Source organism: Mixophyes fleayi, chromosome 6 (assembly GCF_038048845.1).
Source record: "Mixophyes fleayi isolate aMixFle1 chromosome 6, aMixFle1.hap1, whole genome shotgun sequence".
NCBI classification, from domain to species: Eukaryota; Metazoa; Chordata; class Amphibia; order Anura; family Limnodynastidae; genus Mixophyes; species Mixophyes fleayi.
Window position 1 is genome coordinate 225,204,458 of NC_134407.1, and position 22,852 is coordinate 225,227,309.

Sequence of the window (22,852 nt, forward strand, 5' to 3'; positions counted from 1 at the left end):
CTGCCAGCAAGGGAGGTATCTAAAGCGCTTATGTGGCCTTCTCTGGTAGCTGGCGCTACACTTCTTTTCCTGCTCTCTTCTTATTTCTCCTAACATCCCTCTGCTCCAACTACCCCTCCTTTCATTTTCCTTCACCGCCCTCCACTTCTACTTCACCTTCTCTCTCCTCTTTTTTTTTTCTCCACCCATTCTTTCTGCTCTGACTTCCCCTTCACTCTTCTGTCCTCTGCACCCATCCCTTCTTCTCCTACTTCACCTCCTATCTCCTGTACTCTCCCCCCTACCCTCATGTTTCTCATCCTCTTTACCTCTTATTTTCTCTCTTCTGTCCTGTTCTCTCCTTCCATCCCCTCCTCTACTACATCCTCTCCTCTCCCCTGTCCTCTCCTCCTTTCTGTACTCTCTATCCCTCCGCACCTACTTCTCTACTTATATTTGTTAAGAAATAGGATCTCATCTGTATTCCTGATCTGTTATCTGCATTCATTCCCTGTCAGTTAACAATGCCTGGGTGTGACAAGATGGACCTCCTATGCTAGGGACTGGCTGGACTTCCTTGTCAGTGTCCCCTTTCTTTATCCCAATTGAAGCCCTCTAAAAGCTGTAGGAGGGGCTCTGCTGCCACAACAAGACTTTCACCGGCACCTAGAACCGCGTCCTTCCCGGTAACTCTCGCTGCTAGTGTACCCCATTGCTGGGCACCTGGGCTAGTACCCCTGACCTCTTCCTTTAGATCAGGGTTGCTGTGTATGCTTCCCCCTGGCCTAACAAACTGGCCAGAGCTGCAGGGTTGTGGGCAGAGCGTTGGTACTAGATGATGTGTCCCAACCTCCGAATACCCGGATATATCTCCTATGATATGATTACCTCAAGTAGTCCTAGTAAGGACAGTTACATGCAAGTTTGAGATACTAGCGATATCCAGAAGTTACAGATTGAATGATACATTACATGGTAAAATCTAGCTCTTTATATAGAGTTTTGAAGCTCTAACTTGGCAGGAGGTAACACAGCCCCTTCTTAGCCGGCACCGCAAAGTCTGATATTTTTCACTCCATAATCACCACCAGGATGTAATATATCCTCTAATCTTGCGTTTAACGCAATTTGACATAAAGAATTCTTATCAATCTGTGATGTTCTAAAACTTAATGGTTGCATTATTCATGTAATTTGTCTATCTTTGTAACAAGACAGGATGCAAGTAACTACCCCCTGCTGGGTATTCAGGCTGAAGGATGTTGGACATTCCTCAAAAGGCCTAATTAGCATGGGGGCTTTTCTTTGATAAAGTTACAAGAACAAGCTTCCTTCAACAAATGCCTATTGCACCAGAAATCAATACATAATTATGAAAATAAATACATTTATGCGCACAGTGCAGGGACTTTTGACGCTGCACGCCAGTTACTTACCAGAGCCACAGCGCCCATACATTAAATATTTACATTTAAATTAAAAAATATACTCTTTAATACATCTTTATTCCATAAGTGCTGAAGTTTAACCCATTCGGCACAGGAACATCAAGTATTAACCCATTCGATGCTGCAGGAGTCGTCATGGTCAAGAGGGGGGTGTGGGAACCTGGCCACACTAGTGATCCTCCAGAAGTTATAGATGGAATGGATTGAGTTGTTTCTTCAATAAAACACCTTATGTTTTCACCTTATTCCTGGATCCATAGCCGTCATTACAAATTTCAGTTATTAGAACAGAAACGTGTCAGTACCTGTGGCTGGATCAATTATAAATAGCTTATTGTATAAATATATTTAAATTATTAGCGCAGTGAGCTAATTTATATAATTGCAAATGTACTGATTTTGATACTGTCATATTTGTGTATTGGGAATGTACTGATTTCTGATGTAGTAGCCATGGTGGAAGAAATATGTTTGTGCAAGAAAGGAGGAAAGAAAATCCTCAATTAAGATAATTATTTTTCTCTCAGGAGTGACAAACCCCTTCTGGCCTGAAGGCCCGGCAGGGAGTCGTTACCTGTTAGCATGTCTTGTTAGAGAGAGAGGAAACCTCCTGACTATATATACAGCACATTTGAGGAAATCAGGTTTGTGTGAAAGTTAAACTCTGTTAGATGCAGGATTAGATTATATCCTTATGTTACATTATCTAATGTGGTATGAGATGTTTCGTGGGGCTGGGCTACTCCCTACAATATGTGTAAATCTGTATATAAGGAGGACTGTTTGACCATGCAATGTATCATTATTCCATCCGTACTTTCTGGATATCACTAGTACATCAAACTAGTGTGTAACTGTCCTTTTTAGAACTTCCTGAGCTAATAAATATCACTGCTTAAGGAACCTGCTTTGACGCCTAATTACCTGCTGTAATTACTGTGACCTACAGATTAGACTCGAATCTAATCCGTTATCTGGCTGTTCTGAGGTTGGAACCCAACGTCTGGTACCAACGCTCTGCCCGCTACGTGCAGTTCTAGCCAGTGTGATAGGCCAGGGGGGACCATCCATAGAACCCTGATCTGAAGACAAGAGGTCAGGGGTACCAGCCCAGTTGCCCAGAAAGGAGGTGACTTAGCACTGAGCGTTACACAGAAGAAAACAGTCCTAGGTGGCGATGAAGGATTCTAGTTGTGGCAGCAACAAAAGCCCCTCCTACAGTGGCTAGAGGGCGCATTTAGATAAAGAAATGGGGACGGTGGCAAGGCCAGCCCAGCTGGTCCCAAACACAACAGACAGGGTGGCATAGGAGGACCATCCTGTCATAGTACCATTGTAGCAGCTCTTCTGGAGATATGCTTTATACAACTGTATACAATACTTGGGAAGTGAGGAGTTCTGGGAATGTTGCAGTGACATTTCTTATAATGTATCCATTACCAACTGGGCTTTAGGCACTGGTATAGGAAGTCCACTCCACTTTGCATATAGGTATAATATCTTCTGTGAATACACAGGTTACACAGTAGTGAAGAAGACATCTGGTGATAGTGAGACACCCGGCAGCCATCCCTGTGTGTCAGGAGGATTGAACAGGACCGAGAGCCCCATCACGGTGCCTCCACCTCACTCACTGATACATGACAGAGACAATGACCAGAAGATCCTAGAACTCACCAACAAGATCATTCAGCTGCTGACTGGAGAGGTGACTGCTGGGAATGGGACATTATACAGTAACACCAGGGGATGTGTCTGGGTGATGACCATTGTGTGTGTCAGGGTCCTATAAGGTGGATGATGTCACTGTCTATCTCTCCATGCAGGAGGCGGAGTATATATAGGAGGACACAAGGATCTGTACAAGGACGTGATGATGGAGAATCACCAGCCCCTCACATCACCGGGTAAGAAGGTTTAATCACAGTCCTGTCTGTGTATATGAGATGTCATCACTATGTGTATAAATACATTGTTACATGTGTACAGTGTGAGATAAGAGTGCAATATTATATGTTATTATAAATAGCATTTCCAGTTTTTACTGTTTTTTTTTTTTATTTTTATTTGTTGTATATTATACCGGGGGGTGGGGAGAGTCCCCCACAATCCAAATAAAAATACCACATCAAAAAGCTGTAAACTACATATAATTTTATGATTTTATTCTAATTAGAGAGGGGACACCTTTGTATTGATGAGTTTAGCTAGAGTTTGTTAACGCTACCAATCAGATTCCCCCCTCAGAATTAGGGGAACTTATTTACCTTTACTGTGATGCAGTGAGAGTACTTTCTGTTGCAGATATTTTTGAGAAAGATACTTCTTTGTAATGCTAAGACATTATATCCCATGGTAATTAAGTATATGGTTTGAAGTAGGAAGCTGTTACATTAACACAAGCCATTTTTTTGTTTGAAAACACGGTAAGGGGTCCGCTGACTATCTGTGTGTGTCTCAATCTGTCTGTCTCCAGTTTGTGTTAGAGGTAATAGGAAATATCTTAATTGTGATGAAACATAGAAATAGTTCTTGTTAAATTGCAGATTGCTGGTTTGTATAAAATTTATAAAATACTTTGCTACCCAAAGACTGACTATTATATCTCAGAACAGACTTTGTAGGGCCGGGATTGATTCCAGAGGTAGAGGGCTGGATTACCCCCTGTTAATGTGTGTATATACTGTATAAGAAGGGGCAGCAGGGTCCATGTAGGGGATATACCATCCTGCACTTCTGAGGTGATCATCCCTACCACATAGAGGGGTGTAACATCACTTGTAAGGGCTACTTTTGTGGGTCCGAGGAAACCCCAAATAAACTGTTGAGTGATAAGACAGGGGGTAGAGTAAGCTCATCCTATCACAGTTATGTTATCATAGCATCCGTTAGGTGTTTCATCATCCCCTCTAATTGAAGTGATATGTAATAAATATGTAATGCTGACTTTGTTGTACGTAATAGAATTAATGTAGGACAACAACCATATTCTTGCTCTCAATGTGAAATATGTATTATCCGTAAATCAAGTTTAACAATACATCAGAGACGTCCTACAGGACAGAGAAAATATTCTTGCTCTTTATCTGGCAATTGTTTTAGCCGTTAATCAAATGTAACAACACATCAGAGAAGTCATACAGTAGAAAGACCATATGTCTGATCTGAAGGTGGCCCTGATAGGATCACCATTAGAGGAGTGTGAAAGATCACCAAATGTTTTGGCCATTATGATACATAAGGGTAGACAGCAGGATTGCGACTGTTACATGATGTGATTGGTAGTAAGGATGGCATGACATTTTGTAAATCTAACCACCATATGTTTTATACCAACAGAACGATCTAAAAATCCATCTACTCGTATTAAGGAGGAATCTGTCTCATGTGATGGAGGAAACCTCACAGACACTGACATTTATACACCCACAGATCATACACAATATACATCTACTGATATTAAGGAGGAATCAGTCTCATGTGAAGGAAGAAACCTCACAGATACTGACATTTATACACCCACAGATCATGCACAATATACATCTCATATTAAGGAGGAATCAGTCTCATGTGATGGAGGAAGCCTTGCCAACACTGACCTTCTAACACCCATAGATGATTCACAATATACATCTGGTCATCGTAAGGAAGAACCAGGATCTACTTCCAATAATGAGAAATGTCTTTATAACAAGTTAAGCTCAAGTAAACACGAGAGGGTGGGAAAAAGCAAACACATTGGAAACAAATTTTGGACCTGCTCAGAATGTGGGAAATGTTTTATCAAAAAATCGCTGCTTCTTAATCATCAGAAAAGGCATACAGTAAAGAAACCCCATTCCTGCTCTGAATGTGGGAAAATTTTTAGCCGTAAAGCAAGTCTAACAATACACCAGAGAAGACATAACGGTGAAAGACCGTATATCTGCTCTGAATGTGGGAAATGTTTTATACAAAATTTAGAACTTGTTAAACATCAGAAGATTCACACAGGCGTGCACCCATATTCATGCAAGGAGTGTGGGAAAGGATGTAGAAGTCTTGCAGTATTAATTGTACATCAGAGAATTCACACAGGAGAGAAACCATATTCTTGCTCTGAATGTGGAAAATCTTTTACAGAAAACTCAACACTTGTTAGACATCAGATGATTCACTCAGGACTATACCCATATTCATGCACAGAGTGTGGGAAAGGGTGTACAAGTAATTCAGAACTTGTTGTACATCAGAGAATTCACACAGGAGAGAAACCATATTCTTGTTCTGAATGTGGAAAATGTTTTATCGATAATTCAAAACTTGTTAGACATCAGATGATTCACTCAGGACTGCACCCATATTCATGCACAGAGTGTGGGAAAGGGTGTACAAATAAGTCAGAGCTTGTTGTACATCAGAGAATTCACACAGGAGAGAAACCATATTCCTGCTCTGAATGTGGAAAATGTTTTACATATAGTGCAGACTTTGTTAAACACCTGAGAATTCACACAGGAGAGAAACCATATTCTTGCTCTGAATGTGGGAAATGTTTTAGCCGTAAAGCAAGTCTAACAATACATCAGAGAAGTCATAACAGAGAAAGACCATATATCTGCTCTGAATGTGGGAAATGTTTTACACATAATTCAGAGCTTGTTAAACATCAGACAATTCACACAGGCGTGCACCTACATTCATGCACAGAGTGTGGGAAAGAGTGTAGAAGTAGTGCAAACTTAGTTATACATCAGAGAAATCACACAGGAGAAAAACCATATTCTTGCTCTGAATGTGGGAAATGTTTTATTCGTAAATCATGTTTAACTATACATGAGAGGAGCCATACAGGAGAAAGACCATATATTTGCTCTGAATGTGCAAAATGTTTTAAAACCAGTTCAGAGCTTGGTAAACATAAGAGAACTCATACAGGAGAGAGACCATATTCTTGTTCTGAATGTGGGAAATGTTTTAAATGGATTTCAGGACTTGCTAGACATCATAGAATTCACACAGGAGTACACCCATTTTCATGCACAGAGTGTGGGAGAGGGTGTAGAAGTAATTCAGAACTTGTTGTACATCAGAGAATTCACACAGGAGAGAAACCATATCCTTGTTCTGAATGTGGGAAATGTTTTAAAAGTCGTTCAGAAGTTTTTGTCCATCAGATTATTCACTTTAGGGATAATCCATAATCTTGATCTGAATGTGGAAATTGCATTACATTATTATTGTATGTCAGATGATTCACACAGGAGTATACCCATGCTTGGGTTCTTAGGTTTGGGAAAGGATATAGAAGTAATTCAGAACCTGTACAGTAGAGACATCAAACTGTTGAAAAAACATATTTTTGCTTTGGAAGTGGGAAATGTTTTGTGAACAAAAGCGTCTATGTAAACAAAATCCCACAGGTAAAATATTTACCTGTGGGATTTTAGAAAATGGAAACTTGAAGCTTAAGTTGCCTTAAAATTAGAGCTGCAAAAATGTTTATGCACATTATGTAGATGTTACTATAGGAGACAAGCTGGGCAGAGTAGTCACTCAGTGGTATACTGAGGATATATTTCCCAAGTGGAAGCCCAGGTATCGTTACAAGTGTATTTTTGTACTGTTTCTAGTCAATAAAATGTATATGTTTGCTTTTATAACAGTTTCTTGTTGATGTCATTTATATTTCAGAAAAAAATTGAGAAACTGGAAATACTTTACAATTACCTATATAACACTATTAAATTGCTTTTTGTATAATCTTAATAAAAGATAATTAAAATATAAGAGCATACAAATTATCTTTATGCATTTTTATTGTCTTATAGTTTATCGCATGCATGATTGGATATTATTTTATTCTTGTTCAGAATGTGGGAAGTGTTTATCTGTAGTTCAGCTTTTGTTAGTCATCAGATATTTCACATATGGGGATAAACTATATTCATGATGTTAGTGAGATATGTTCTGTGAGTAAGAAGCAGTCTACGCATGAGAACATCCATAGGTAGAAGACGTGTTTGTTAAAACAAGTTGACATAAAGAGAGATTTGGCTGTACAATCTGGTGTTGAATTGGGAATTTATTGGCAATATGGAATTTTGTTATATATGGCCAAGGCCATGAAGGTACCCAGAAGCTTTGGAGATGTACTGTAAAACTGAATTCAGATACATTTTAACAATTCATAGTATAATTTAGAACAAATTAAATATTGTAAGGCTATCCACCCTGCGTCCCCCACATCTCCTGTGTCAACTTATCTCTCCACTGTGTTCCTCCACCTCTCCCCTCTTGTCTTCTGTGTTACTTTATCTTTCCTTAATGTCTCCCGTGTTCTTGCATCTCTTGTTTTCTCATCTGTTCCTCATATCTTCCATCTCACCCTCCTCCTTTCCCTACTCCTTCCTTTTTCCAAGCGCCCCATGTGGCCCTAGCTTCATCCCAGGTAATCCCTTTTCTCACTCCGCAGAAAGGCTCCTTATAAGCAGATGGCATATGTTTTACATGGTGAACAGAGCTCTCTATATACTGTTTAAAGGACATAACCTGACAGCAGGTAATCCAGGCTCCTGCCCCTTTATGCAGTCCAGGCAGAAGGACTTTAATTTTGCACATGATTACAGGTTATGGAGATCAAGTCTAGCACTATATTATTAAATGGGATGCATTTTATACCTTCCAGGCACACTTAATATGAGAAAACATATAAGGATATAAATACCCATGAAATAAAACACACAAGTGTGGCATGTCCTCTCTTATGATTTAAGACAAATTAAGCCTGGATCAACAGTATTTTTGGAGAAAACTAATGAAAAGTTGACATTTATGAACAATGTGGTCTAGGGGTTTCACACCTTTAACCTTGCTGCTAGTAGTAGGGTGGAGTGTACTCCCCCCATCCTTGTGTTGCCAAGGAGAGGGGGGCTCAGTCACCTCTCCATCATTGGTGCAGGTAAATCTAGGGTGGGATAATTAACTTTTAAATCTCCCACCTAATAATACTTCCAGGGACCCAGCCTTGGGGTCTGCCTCTGGCTGAAAACAGTACAAGAGGGAGAGTGACCAGACCCCAGGGCAGCAGTTCACAGCCTGGAGATCCAGTTCATTTCCTGGATTCATTTTAATCTAGGAGGCTAGTCTGCAGGAACCTCCGGCAGCCACTGCAATCTGACCACCAGGGGGATCCATTCTGCGGCAAACCCCCTGGTCACCACTGCACCTGGATTACTCCTGCAGCCCCCACTAGACTACAAGGAAGGAATCTCCAGGGCCCCGGTCCCCCTGAACTAGGAGACCAGAGATCCAAGAGACCCCAGGGAAGACTCCAAACTTAACATAATGACACATAACACAGGAGCTTAACACACTCTTCACAGTAGAGATGATCATTGGACATGAGGAAAGCAGTAATCCAGTATTATATGCCAGTGTTGTGGCACTTCAGGAGGTCACTGTCCACTTGGAGTGGTGCCACGAGTTGTTGCTCTGCTGTATGCAGGTATCAGAGCGCTGGAGCTGGCCATTGGAGAGCAAAAGGCAAGGGAACCTCGGCATCCGCTGATGATCAAAGAACGAGACCTGGGCGATCGATTCCCCCTGGCAGCTCATGCACATGAGAAAGGATGGAAGTACACACCGGTCTGCCGCTAGCAACAATGGTGGAAACTATAAAAAGAGCTGTACTGGTGCAAGTAAAATGTGTATTCCACCTGTACTTCTAGCTGACCAGTTAGCTGGTGTGTAAAAGTCCTTATAAGGACCTGTGGCTGGATCACGTAGAAATAACTTGCTGTAGATATTTCTTTTAATCAGGGGTGCAATGCACCTCTGTATATCATTGCAAATGTAATGGTTATTTTTTTATATTATGTTGTATTTTAGATGAACTACATAAATGATGCTACAGTAGTTCTTTTAGAAAATTGATGTAAATTTTGTTAGTTTAAATCACGTTAACTCCTAGTTTAGAGGATATATCACATCCAGATGGTAAATATCTGATGTAATATAGCAGACATTTCGGTACCTGGTCTGAAAAGGGATCAGAATCTGTATAAAAAAAGCTCTGTTAGACAATGTAATGTATCATTTCATCTGTAACTTCTGGAAAGATCGCTAGTACCTCAAACCAGTGTGTAACTGTCCTTGTCAGGACTCTTGAGCAATAAACCATCACAGCTTAAAGATTCTGCCCTTAGACTATAACCTGCTGTATACTGTGACCAACAGATAGTGCTTACACTCTGTCCTGTGTTGATCCCAGCATCTCTGTGTCTATGTTCTGGCCGCTATCCAGCAGTCCTGATCCACAGTAAGCGATCGGGAGGTACAACTCACAGGAAGGAAACACTGCAGCAGCTATACCAGCTACCCCAGAAGTAAGCGGTACTAGGTGCCGCAAAGGAGCCTAGTGGTGGCAGCTAAATTCGCCAACTATTGCACAGTTGGCATTCGCAGTCGGTGAGTGTCTGGTGGCCGGTGACACCAATAGGAATGGTCAGTAACGGTTGTTTACTGACTTGAGAAAGAAACCCAAATAAACTGCAGGAAGAGCATCACTCCTTTCCTCTTCCCCCTACAGACCAGGTGGCGAAGTAAGCCCATCTGGGGGTCAATGTATCAGGGTGCAATTTTGCAAATCCAGCGTTTTTTTCAGGAGAGTTGAAACTGGCAGATGTATGAACCTGAGATTTCATGTAAAATCGCCAGAGATGTGTTTCTGTTAAAATTGCTATTTCCCAAATCGATAGAGATCAAATTCCCGACTGTTTGCCACTCTAACTATACAAGTCTCAAATTTATGAAGCTGCGATTAAGCAAACTCTCCTGAAAATTGCCAGATACTAGCAGCGTGTTTAGTAAACACATCACTGTTACACTCCCTGCCTATAGATCCGAAGGTCCCCGCGGCTGTCAAAAGTTTAAAAACAGACAAAAGTTAAACCTAGTGCTGCTAACCCTAGTGCTGCCAGCCTACTGCGGGTTGCGTGAAATTCAGGGATAAAATGTGAGTGGAGTCCCCCCGATTTTCACATAACCAGCACTAGGCAAAACCAGTCGGGGTGGGTGGCACTGTAGCAGGTGGACACGCGGTAGGGGTCCATCTGCCATAATGACACACCAACCCCAGGCTGTTCAGCGCTGGATTCCCTAGGGAGTGGAGCCGAGTTACAAGTGAATGTCCAAGACGGACATTGAGATCCTGTGCCAACCAAAAAGCATTGAAATTCCTTACGGATCGAAATGAAAATGGCGCTGATGGCCTGGAGTGAGCAACATAGATCAGCAGATGAGGAAGCTGACTGTGACAGTCACCAGTAGGAGACGCCAATGCCAAAACTAAAGTTATCTGCAGTCTCGTCCCCGAACCCAGCACATATTCCCAGTGGCAACCCCCTCCCATAGAGTGAACATGTGGCGCAAGTTCAACATCCTGATGAGGGTAACTTTTCTGTACTAATGCAGCAGCTGGGGTCACTGGGAGACAGAACAACTGAAGCAGAGCGGCTGTTTATTATCAAGTTGTGGAGCACCACATCCTGCAGTGTCCCACGAATAGTCATCTGCTGCGGCCAGATTCCGATCTCTTCACCAAATTTGATGACAATGTTGGAGATATTGATAGACATTTGCAGGTGTTCAAAATTTCCTGTAGACTCAACGATTTGCCCAAAAAGGAGTGGGTCAAGTATTTGGCTCCCACGTCAGAAGGCGGTGCAGTGGAAGCCTATTGCAGAGTGGCCCCAGACTATGATGTGATAAAACGGGCCCTCCTTATGCATTAAGTTATTACCCTGGAAACCTACTAGCAGAAGTTTTGGGACTTTGTTAAAGCCCTCACATCAGACATGAGGAATTTACCAACCAGTTGCAGCAGTTGGCAATAAGATTGGTTAATGGATCTGACGTCAATTTCTGGGAAGAATTAGTGGACTTAATTGGTAAAGAGCAGTTTCACCGATGTGCACCAGAGGGGAAGAATGGATGGACTGTCCCACAACCCAAGCCCCCCAAACTCGTGCCCCTAATCCGAGTCCTGGGGCCCAGCTAACTTGCTTAACTAGTGAAGGTGAGCCATTAGAGACTGTTTCTACCCCTGCCAGCCCCATGGAGTGTGGCGTATCTGAAGGTGACTCAGCGGAGAGAGTCACCTGTTTGTTTAAAAGACCCCCAAAAAACGTAGAGAAACCTGCAGCCGGTCCAAGTGGGACCCCTGCAGGGTGAAGGACTGAGAGACTCAGGGACCTCAATCACTGTATTGAGTCCCTATCTTATTGATCCTGCTGCTCTATTGCAGGATCGCACTGCCAAAGTTACTGTGGCAGATGGACTAGAGAAGGAAGTGCCTGTAGCAAGAGTGTATTTGGACTGGGGAGATGGCCAGGAGTTGCGAGATGTTGCCATTATGGATGGCCTCCCGACTGATGTGATTTTGGGCAACAATGTTGGTGGTGGAATTGTGACCGCATTTCTCAACTCTCTTACCCGGAGCTAAGCTGCTAAGCTACAGTCTTCAGGATCTACACCTGCACAACCCAGCGCACAGGAAAAGACCACAGCTGCCACAACACATCCATCACCTGCAACCACAACTTCACCCAGCCCAGAGGAAAAGACCACATCTGGTATTTCTTCAGGAACCAGCCAGCTCTTTGCCTCTGGAAAGACTACATCCCCTAGAAATGCAAACAATGTTTTCTCCAGCCAATCTGATCCTGTGGGGGTGCCCGGTGATACTCCTGCCCCTAGCAGTATGCCAGCTTCAGCTGTGAGTATAACAGACCACAGTGACCTCCCTTTGACTAACCCTAGTAACCCCAACATAGACTCCTCTAACTTAGACGATAGTGAGGGCTGCAGGAAAAAGTTCAGGGCAGTGCAGCTCTCTGATCCCTCGCTGGAAGGTATGAGGCACCAAGCTGGTAGCGGTATGCCAGTCACGGAGGTGAGGAGTGTGACCTTGCGTAAAGGGTTGCTATACCATGTAGCTAGGAAGGTAGATGAGGATAGACCGTTCCAGGAACAAGTTCAACTGGTGGTCCCATGGAATTTTTGTGTACAGCTGATGTCAGTTGCCCACAAAATCTTTTTGGCTGGACACCAGGGGAGAGACTGAACACTGAAGCGCCTGACACAGACCTTTATCTGGCCTGGAATATCAGATGGGTCTACGGTGCAGTGGCTTGGGCGCCCCCAGTGCTCATGCTCCCCTCAGGTCCTAGCCAATAGTTGGGGATCCTTTCCAGCGAGTGGCTGTGGACATTTTAGGTTCTTTGCCTACGCCCAGTAAATTGGGGAGAAGATATAGTCTCACTGTGCTGGATTACACCACATAGTACCCCAAGGCTGTAGCTCTTTCCTCCATAACTGCATAAAAGGTAGCGGACGTGCTCCTAACAATATTTAGTAAAGTAGGCTTCCCTTGTGAGATCCTAACTGATCAAGGGACACAGTTCATGAGTGAACTGGTCCATTGTTTCTGGGCAAAGTGCGGAGTAAGGCAATGCCTTTGCTGCCCCCTACCACCCCCAGACTAATGGACTGTACGAACGGGTCAGTGGCACTGTGAAGCATATGCTACAGGCATTTGTAACTTCGGAGGGGGGGGGGGACTGGGAACACTACCTGCCGCACCTCCTGTTTGCTTATCGGCAGTTACCATGGGAGTCTACCGGTTTCACCCAATTTAAATTCCTATATGGCCTCAGAGTCCGGGGACCTCTTGACCTGTTCCAGAAGTCTTAGGAAGGGGAGCTACCCACCCTGGATGCCTCTATGGTGGAGTATGTGATCAAGCTCAGAGATCGATTAGAAAATCTCATGGGGCACGTGGAAGCTAACCTAGCGGAAGCGCAGACTGAGCAGAAAATTTGGTACTACCATGGTGCGTGTGTAAATGTATTTAATTGGGTAGAAGGTACTTGTTCATATGCCCAAGCGTCAGAACAAGCTCCAGACTGCCTGGGCTGGACCGTACACGGTCTCAAAACCGCTAAGTGGCACCACCTATGTGGTGTCATTTGATAGTGACGGTAGGCAACAGCAAACCTTACTTCATAAACATGATAAAGGCATACCAGGAGTGCATGGAGTCCATAGCAGCAGTTTGCTGTTTACCGACTGAGGAACCATGAAGTGATCCACTACGTGACCTTTTTGCAAGAAACCAGAGGTAAAGGTGGTATAGAGGAATTGGGCTGGGATAAGTAGTTTAGTAAGCACAAGAGGGAGCAGCTTGAGACACTCTTCCAGCCCTTTGCGACTCAGTCTAGTAGGAAACCCAGCTGAACTTCTTTGGTGATGCACCATGTGGACACTGGTGAGCATACACTATTTAGGCACCCTAATTAGGCCAAGGAGCGTATGTACAGGGAGGTGCCTGAGATGCTCTAGCTAGGTGTGATCCAGCCATCGCGCAGTCCCTGGGCGTCCTCCGTTGCATTGGTTCTTAAGAAAGACAACGCGGTTTTGCGTGGACTTTCGCCAGTTGAACCAGGTGACCATGTCTGATGCCTATCCCATGCCCCGCATTGACGCTCTGTTAGATGAGTTAGCTGGAGCAAAGTATATTTCATCATTTGATTTGAGCAAGGGGTATTATTGGGAGATATCACTGACCTCAGAGACTCAAGAACGATCGACGTTCATCAACCCAGCCACCTTTCATCGTGTGGTTGATTACCTGCTTTGCTCAAGCTTACTTGGATGACATTGCCATTTTCAGTAAGTCCTGGGAGGTCCATCTGAAACATATAGTGCGAGTGTTGGAGAAAATTCAGTGGGCAGGTCTGAGCATCAGGGCGGACAAATGTCAAATGGGGATGTCAGAGGTACGTTAACTGGGGCATTGTGTGGAGAGAGGTAGAACTAGCTAAGGTTGAGGAAATCCGAGACTGGACCTGACCCATGACCCACAGACAAGTACTGGCCTTATTAGGCACCGCAGGGTACTACAGACATTTTATTCAAGACTTTTGTACTGTAGCAAAGCCCCTGACAGATCTCACTAAGAAACTTCCCAAAGTAGTTGACTGGACACCGCTTGTGAGCTGGTATTTCAGTCATGAATGGAATCCCTGGTTCATGCTCCAGTACTGTTGGCGCCTAATTATGACAAGGACCTTATTGTGCAAACTGATGCGTCACTGTATGGACTGGGAGCAGTACTTAGCCAGGTGGGGCCAGATGGGCAGGAGCACCCTGTGGCCCATTTGAGCAGGAAACTGTTGAAAAGGGAGGTGGAGTATGCCAAAATTGAAAAGGAAACTTCAACCTTTTTTGTATGGACAACACTTCACATTGGTGCCTGACCACAACCCTTTAAAGTGGCTATAACACACGTCACGGAAGACTGTTTCGTTGGAGCTTTGCACTTCAAATTTCTGACTTTCATATTGTTCACAAGCAAGTAAAGGCCAACAGCAATACAGATGGACTGTGTTGACAGGAAGAGCCGGATACTCTGGGTCACCTCTGCTAACCTCAAGAGCCTGCAGGACTAAGGAGCCAAATTGTGGGGATAGGGCCCGCTGGTGGCTCACATGGACAATGGGGAGAGGAATGTGGCTGGATCACATAGAAATAAATTATTGTAGATTTTTATTTTAATCGGGTGCAGTGCACCTCTGTATATCATTGTAAGGATAGGGTACATAATTGCTATTGAGGGAATGCCGGCACTTAACCTGCTGACATGGAAGTGTGGGCAGGCTAAATGCCGACACAATATGCAGAGAGGTTTACAATGTCATCAGTGTGATTGGTGGCATTGACAGTGTCGCAAATTGACTTCCGTGAACCTAATAAAATAACAATAAGTAACTTTTAGTTTATTTGCCAAAAGGGAGAAATGTGAATTTGAAGTGCCTCAGGTCCAAAATCTTTTTAACTGGCACAAAAGAGAGGGCTCGAGTGGTAGAACCTGGAAGGGGCAAAATTTTGGTGCAAACCCAGAAAGGGTAGTGAATAAGTGGAATAGCCTCCCATCAGCGGAGCTAGAGGCTAATACAGTAGAGAAGTTTAAACATGCTTCAGATAGACATAAGGATATCCTCATGTGACAGGACAAACAAAATGGCCGCTGAAATCCATTTTATTATTCTTGTACTTATATTATGTGTATTATGAAATGCTATGTAACCAAGACAAAGCCGGGATATGTCTATATACATATATCAGGTAGGTGTTGTCCCAGCGCTAACTGCGCATGTGCTGGAAAGTCCTCAGTAACTTCACTGCTCTGCACCTGCGTAGAATAAGTGAGACTGTTTATTACTCATAGCTGTACCAATAAGAAGTTCCTAATTCTGTTTATACCTTATATATTGGTGATATCCGGCACCCTTAGTTTCCTCTCTATAATAGCTGGTTTTGCTGCAACACAAGTTGCCTCGTCCTGGACCGTCGGTAATGGTGCCAGTCATTGTCTATCCAGCTGGAGAGAGATAAGAGTGGGGCTCTGGATAATTGCTGAGTAAACATTTCTAAGAGAGCTATCGGAGCTAAGTATATGATTATTATATTTTTACTTGTTGGCAATAAAAGATTGATATTTGAACTTTGTGGTCACGACTCTTTAACTCCTTGCAGCCTGAAAGAACCTGTCACCGCAAACACCTTATAAAGAATAAATGATCAAATAGAGTTTGAGGTTACCATAGGTTAATAAAAAAATGGGCAGACTAGATGGGCCAAATGGTTCTTATCTACCGTCATATTCTATGTAACAATGAAAGATTTCCACACCACCAGTTTGTCAAGCCCCAAGTCTAGGGGTGTGAGAAAATGAAAGACCAACAGAGGACAGAGCAGTGGGAGATCCAAAATTTAGTGTTGGCGAGGAGGTTTAGGGAATTGAAGATAATGAGGTCATGGATGGAAAAAAGTTTGTTACAGGAAAACTGGGTGTTCCATATGGCATAGAAGAGAGGAAGGGAGGGGAGATGTGGATGAGATTGGCAGGGTTGCTGGTGCGAAGGTGATAGATGGATTTGGGGTGAGTGAGAGGAGAGTGATGGAAAGGGGTTGGAGCCTAGGTTCGTAGTAAGTCTCCAGGAGCTGAGAGGAGGAGTAATGCATAGAGAGCAACAGGGGCATACGGCAGACAAGGGAAAGGAGACAGGTGCAATGTAGGGTAGAAGACTAGGGAAAGGAGAAATGAGGGGGGGGGGGGAAGAGTGTAATCATCAGCTGTGGGAACACTGCGCTCATCGCCCTTAAATAAATGGCAAAGGTGACGTCTTACAGTTAGGTACTGACGTTCTGTCGGCTTCCAGTACTCTTGCTAAACTACTGCAGCCAGTGTAAGAAATGAATGTTTATGCTCCTCTCTTGGTCTCATTAAACAACAGCCCATAATCCATTAGTAGGTGAGGCTGAATCTTAGGTTAAGAATTCCTTAGGTGGGTCATGTGATCAGGAGGCATGCCTTCCAGACCTCACCTTATTGGCTCTCCAGGCTTTATTAGGATTGCTCTCCTGTAGACCTGTGCTGATGATAGTTTGTTCTGACCCAGTGTGCTGATCCTGCACCTAGTGTGTGTCTGTTGTGATGAGCCCGGTGAACTAGATCTTGCTTCTTTCTTCTACCCCTGACCTTGGATTGTTTACTGGACTTCACCTCTAAAAGATACCGTTCCAGCAGGTATCTGTTCTGGTTTCCTATTGTCTCCAACAGTGTTCTGTCCATCTTTAATCCTGCAATACCTAGAGATTGTAAGTACCAACTACTACAGGTATTCACAAGCATATTGTACTTGAGAAGAAAGGGGGCTGCTATAGGTGAAGACCCTGTGAATTGCCTCTAGGGAACCCGTCATCTAAATAATATTGTTCTAACAAACAGGAGGGCAGATGCTAAAATGAGAACCGAGAGAGGGTGGGAAAGGTGCTATGGAGGTGGATCCGTATAGAGTGCATGTATGAACACAGTACATAAATTACAGAACATTACAAGATACAGTACACAAAACCATACTTAGCTACTCCCGGGAAACAAGTTTCCGGGAGAGGGGCGTGACTAGGGGGAGGACGGGGGTGGACGTGGCCAAACGGAAATTATGTTTTTCGCGGGGGGCGGGGACAAAATGTTGCAATTCACCAAGAATCGTGTCAAATTACGCGATTCTCTGTGAATTGCGCCAATTTAACAATGGAATTCCGGGATTCGGGAGAAATGCCAACTGACCCGAATTTCAGGAGTCTACTGGAGAGTTGGCAAGTATGCACAAAACATACATACAAGGCAATTATATAAATAATACAATATATACTGTAACATACAGGGTAATCTACAGAAAAGATGATATGCATATATTATACTAGAGAGAGATACTATCATACAAGGTATAATGTAAAATGCAAGGTACACATAATATATACATGTATGTATTACAAAGATATATCACAGTACATATAATATACATAAATGGTGCAAAAGATGCAGAACAGATAAATATATAACATACAAAATAATGAACACATAATATATCTGATATCACATGTACCATGCACACAGTATTACATATAACACAAATGTATACAGAAGAATAACCAAGAAACCAACAGCTTCTTTCATCCTTGTTAAAACCAATAATTAGCCTGAAAACTAATTATATCACTTCCACCGTTAATAACAGTGCCCCAATCTAACATGTCTGCCGTGTCATCACTAGGGGAGAGTCACATGATCCGGGAAGGCAGAGTGATGACACCAGAGGAAAAATATATATAAAAGAAAAGCGAGATCTGTCATCTAAACAAGAGCAGCGGCGGCCATTGTTCAGTAGTCTCCCCGACAGCCAATGTTTCACATCCTCTCTCCTAGTTTATGCCACGTGATGCTCCTGAAGGGGCGTGGTCACAGACTGTTACAATGTCCATATTATATGTTGCAGAGACCGAGGTAACATTATATTATATTATATATAGAGGGGACTGTACAGTGATATATGAGGAGTAATAACTCCCAGTACACACTGATATGGGGGATTATTATTATATAGAGGAGAGGGGGACTGTACAGTGATATATGAGGAGTAATAACTCCCAGCACACACTGATATGGGGGATTATTATTATTATATAGAGGAGAGGGGACTGTACAGTGATATATGGGAGTAATAACTCCCAGCACACACTGATATGGGGGATTATTATTATTATATAGAGGAGAGGGGACTGTACAGTGATATATGGGGAGTAATAACTCCCAGCACACACTGATATGGGGGATTATTATTATTATATAGAGGAGAGGGGTCTGTACAGTGATATATGGGGAGTAATAACTCCCAGCACACACTGATATGGGGGATTATTATTATTATATAGAGGAGAGGGGACTGTACAGTGATATATGGGGAGTAATAACTCCTAGCACACACTGATATGGGGGATTATTATTATTATTATATAGAGGAGAGGGGACTGTACAGTGATACATGGGAGTAATAACTCCCAGCACACACTGATATGGGGGATTATTATTATTATTATATAGAGGAGAGGGGACTGTACAGTGATATATGGGAGTAATAACTCCCAGCACACACTGATATGGGGACTATTATTATTATATAGAGGAGAGGGGACTGTACAGTGATATATGGGGAGTAATAACTCCCAGCACACACTGATATGGGGACTATTATTATTATATAGAGGAGAGGGGTCTGTACAGTGATATATGGGGAGTAATAACTCCCAGCACACACTGATATGGGGGATTATTATTATTATATAGAGGAGAGGGGACTGTACAGTGATATATGGGGAGTAATAACTCCCAGCACACACTGATATGGGGATTATTATTATTATATAGAGGGGAGGGGACTGTACAGTGATATATGGGAGTAATAACTCCCAGCACACACTGATATGGGGATTATTATTATTATATAGAGGAGAGCGGTCTGTACAGTGATATATGGGGAGTAATAACTCCCAGCACACACTGATATGGGGGATTATTATTATTATATAGAGGAGAGGGGTCTGTACAGTGATATATGGGGAGTAATAACTCCCAGCACACACTGATATGGGGGATTATTATTATTATATAGAGGAGAGGGGGCTGTACAGTGATATATGGGAGTAATAACTCCCAGCACACACTGATATGGGGATTATTATTATTATATAGAGGAGAGGGGACTGTACAGTGATATATGGGAGTAATAACTCCCAGCACACACTGATATGGGGATTATTATTATTATATAGAGGAGAGGGGACTGTACAGTGATATATGGGGGAGTAATAACTCCCAGCACACACTGATATGGGGGATTATTATTATTATTATATAGAGGAGAGGGGACTGTACAGTGATATATGGGGAGTAATAACTCCCAGCACACACTGATATGGGGGATTATTATTATTATATAGAGGAGAGGGGTCTGTACAGTGATATATGGGGAGTAATAACTCCCAGCACACACTGATATGGGGGATTATTATTATTATATAGAGGAGAGGGGACTGTACAGTGATATATGGGGAGTAATAACTCCCAGCACACACTGATATGGGGGATTATTATTATTATATAGAGGAGAGGGGACTGTACAGTGATATATGGGAGTAATAACTCCCAGCACACACTGATATGGGGATTATTATTATTATTATATAGAGGAGAGGGGACTGTACAGTGATATATGGGAGTAATAACTCCCAGCACACACTGATATGGGGGATTATTATTATTATATAGAGGAGAGGGGTCTGTACAGTGATATTTGGGGAGCAATAACTCCCAGCACACACTGATATGGGGGATTATTATTATTATATAGAGGAGAGGGGTCTGTACAGTGATATATGGGGAGTAATAACTCCCAGCACACACTGATATGGGGGATTATTATTATTATATAGAGGAGAGGGGACTGTACAGTGATATATGGGGAGTAATAACTCCCAGCACACACTGATATGGGGATTATTATTATTATATAGAGGAGAGGGGTCTGTACAGTGATATATGGGAGTAATAACTCCCAGCACACACTGATATGGGGGATTATTATTATTATATAGAGGAGAGGGGTCTGTACAGTGATATATGGGGAGTAATAACTCCCAGCACACACTGATATGGGGATTATTATTATTATATAGAGGAGGGGGGACTGTACAGTGATATATGGGAGTAATAACTCCCAGCACACACTGATATGGGGATTATTATTATTATATAGAGGAGAGGGGTCTGTACAGTGATATATGGGAGTAATAACTCCCAGCACACACTGATATGGGGATTATTATTATTATATAGAGGAGAGGGGTCTGTACAGTGATATATGGGGAGTAATAACTCCCAGCACACACTGATATGGGGGATTATTATTATTATATATTATTATTATATAGAGGAGAGGGGACTGTACAGTGATATATGGGAGTAATAACTCCCAGTACACACTGATATGGGGGATTATTATTATTATATAGAGGAGAGTGGTCTGTACAGTGATATATGGGGAGTAATAACTCCCAGCACACACTGATATGGGGATTATTATTATTATATAGAGGAGAGGGGTCTGTACAGTGATATATGGGGAGTAATAACTCCCAGCACACACTGATATTGGGGATTATTATTATTATATAGAGGAGAGGGGACTGTACAGTGATATATGGGAGTAATAACTCCCAGCACACACTGATATGGGGGATTATTATTATTATATAGAGGAGAGGGGACTGTACAGTGATATATGGGAGTAATAACTCCCAGCACACACTGATATGGGGGATTATTATTATTATATAGAGGAGAGGGGACTGTACAGTGATATATGGGGAGTAATAACTCCCAGCACACACTGATATGGGGATTATTATTATTATATAGAGGAGAGGGGTCTGTACAGTGATATATGGGGAGTAATAACTCCCAGCACACACTGATATGGGGGATTATTATTATTATATAGAGGAGAGGGGACTGTACAGTGATATATGGGAGTAATAACTCCCAGCACACACTGATATGGGGGATTATTATTATTACATAGAGGAGAGGGGACTGTACAGTGATATATGGGAGTAATAACTCCCAGCACACACTGATATGGGGGATTATTATTATATAGAGGAGAGGGGACTGTACAGTGATATATGGGGAGTAATAACTCCCAGCACACACTGATATGGGGGATTATTATTATTATATAGAGGAGAGGGGACTGTACAGTGATATATGGGGAGTAATAACTCCCAGCACACACTGATATGGGGGATTATTATTATTATATAGAGGAGAGGGGACTGTACAGTGATATATGGGGAGTAATAACTCCCAGCACACACTGATATGGGGGATTATTATTATTATATAGAGGAGAGGGGACTGTACAGTGATATATGGGGAGTAATAACTCCCAGCACACACTGATATGGGGGATTATTATTATTATATAGAGGAGAGGGGTCTGTACAGTGATATATGGGAGTAATAACTCCCAGCACACACTGATATGGGGATTATTATTATTATATAGAGGAGAGGGGACTGTACAGTGATATATGGGGAGTAATAACTCCCAGCACACACTGATATGGGGGATTATTATTATATAGAGGAGAGGGGTCTGTACAGTGATATATGGGAGTAATAACTCCCAGCACACACTGATATGGGGATTATTATTATTATATAGAGGAGAGGGGACTGTACAGTGATATATGGGGAGTAATAACTCCCAGCACACACTGATATGGGGAATTATTATTATTATATAGAGGAGAGGGGACTGTACAGTGATATATGGGGAGTAATAACTCCCAGCACACACTGATATGGGGGATTATTATTATTATTATATAGAGGAGAGGGGACTGTACAGTGATATATGGGGAGTAATAACTCCCAGCACACACTGATATGGGGGATTATTATTATTATATAGAGGAGAGGGGACTGTACAGTGATATATGTGGAGTAATAACTCCCAGCACACACTGATATGGGGGGGATTATTATTATTATTATATAGAGGAGAGGGGACTGTACAGTGATATATGGGAGTAATAACTCCCAGCACACACTGATATGGGGGATTATTATTATTATATACAGGGGGCTGTACAGGGATATATGGGAGTAATAACTCCTAGCACACACTGATATGGGGGATTATTATTATTATATAGAGGAGAGGGGTCTGTACAGTGATATATGGGAGTAATAACTCCCAGCACACACTGATATGGGGGATTATTATTATTATATACAGGGGGCTGTACAGGGATATATGGGAGTAATAACTACCAGCACACACTGATATGGGGATTATTATTATTATTATTATTATTATTATTATATAGAGGAGAGGGGTCTGTACAGTGATATATGGGGAGTAATAACTCCCAGCACACACTGATATGGGGATTATTATTATTCTATAGAGGAGAGG

General features: G+C 42.5%; 1 protein-coding gene across 5 annotated transcripts in view; it reads left to right on the forward strand.

Moving 5' to 3' along the window:
- LOC142160072 (uncharacterized) overlaps window positions 1-22,852 on the forward strand; it is a 1,559,230-nt gene that overhangs the window by 33,066 nt on the left and 1,503,312 nt on the right. For 2 of the 5 annotated variants that reach the window (XM_075214955.1, XM_075214956.1), the window contains exon 1: window positions 18,255-18,318. The exons of 1 other annotated variant lie outside the window; for it this stretch is intronic. Coding sequence is in view for 1 of the 4 variants with exons in the window: in XM_075214958.1 (XP_075071059.1) it covers window positions 3,301-3,334 (34 nt within the window). In the remaining 3 variants the exon portion in view is untranslated. Of the gene's footprint in view, window positions 1-3,058; window positions 3,136-3,253; window positions 3,335-18,254; window positions 18,319-22,852 lie in introns of those variants that run through there. 2 more of the 5 variants (XM_075214958.1, XM_075214959.1) reach the window with 2 other exon arrangements.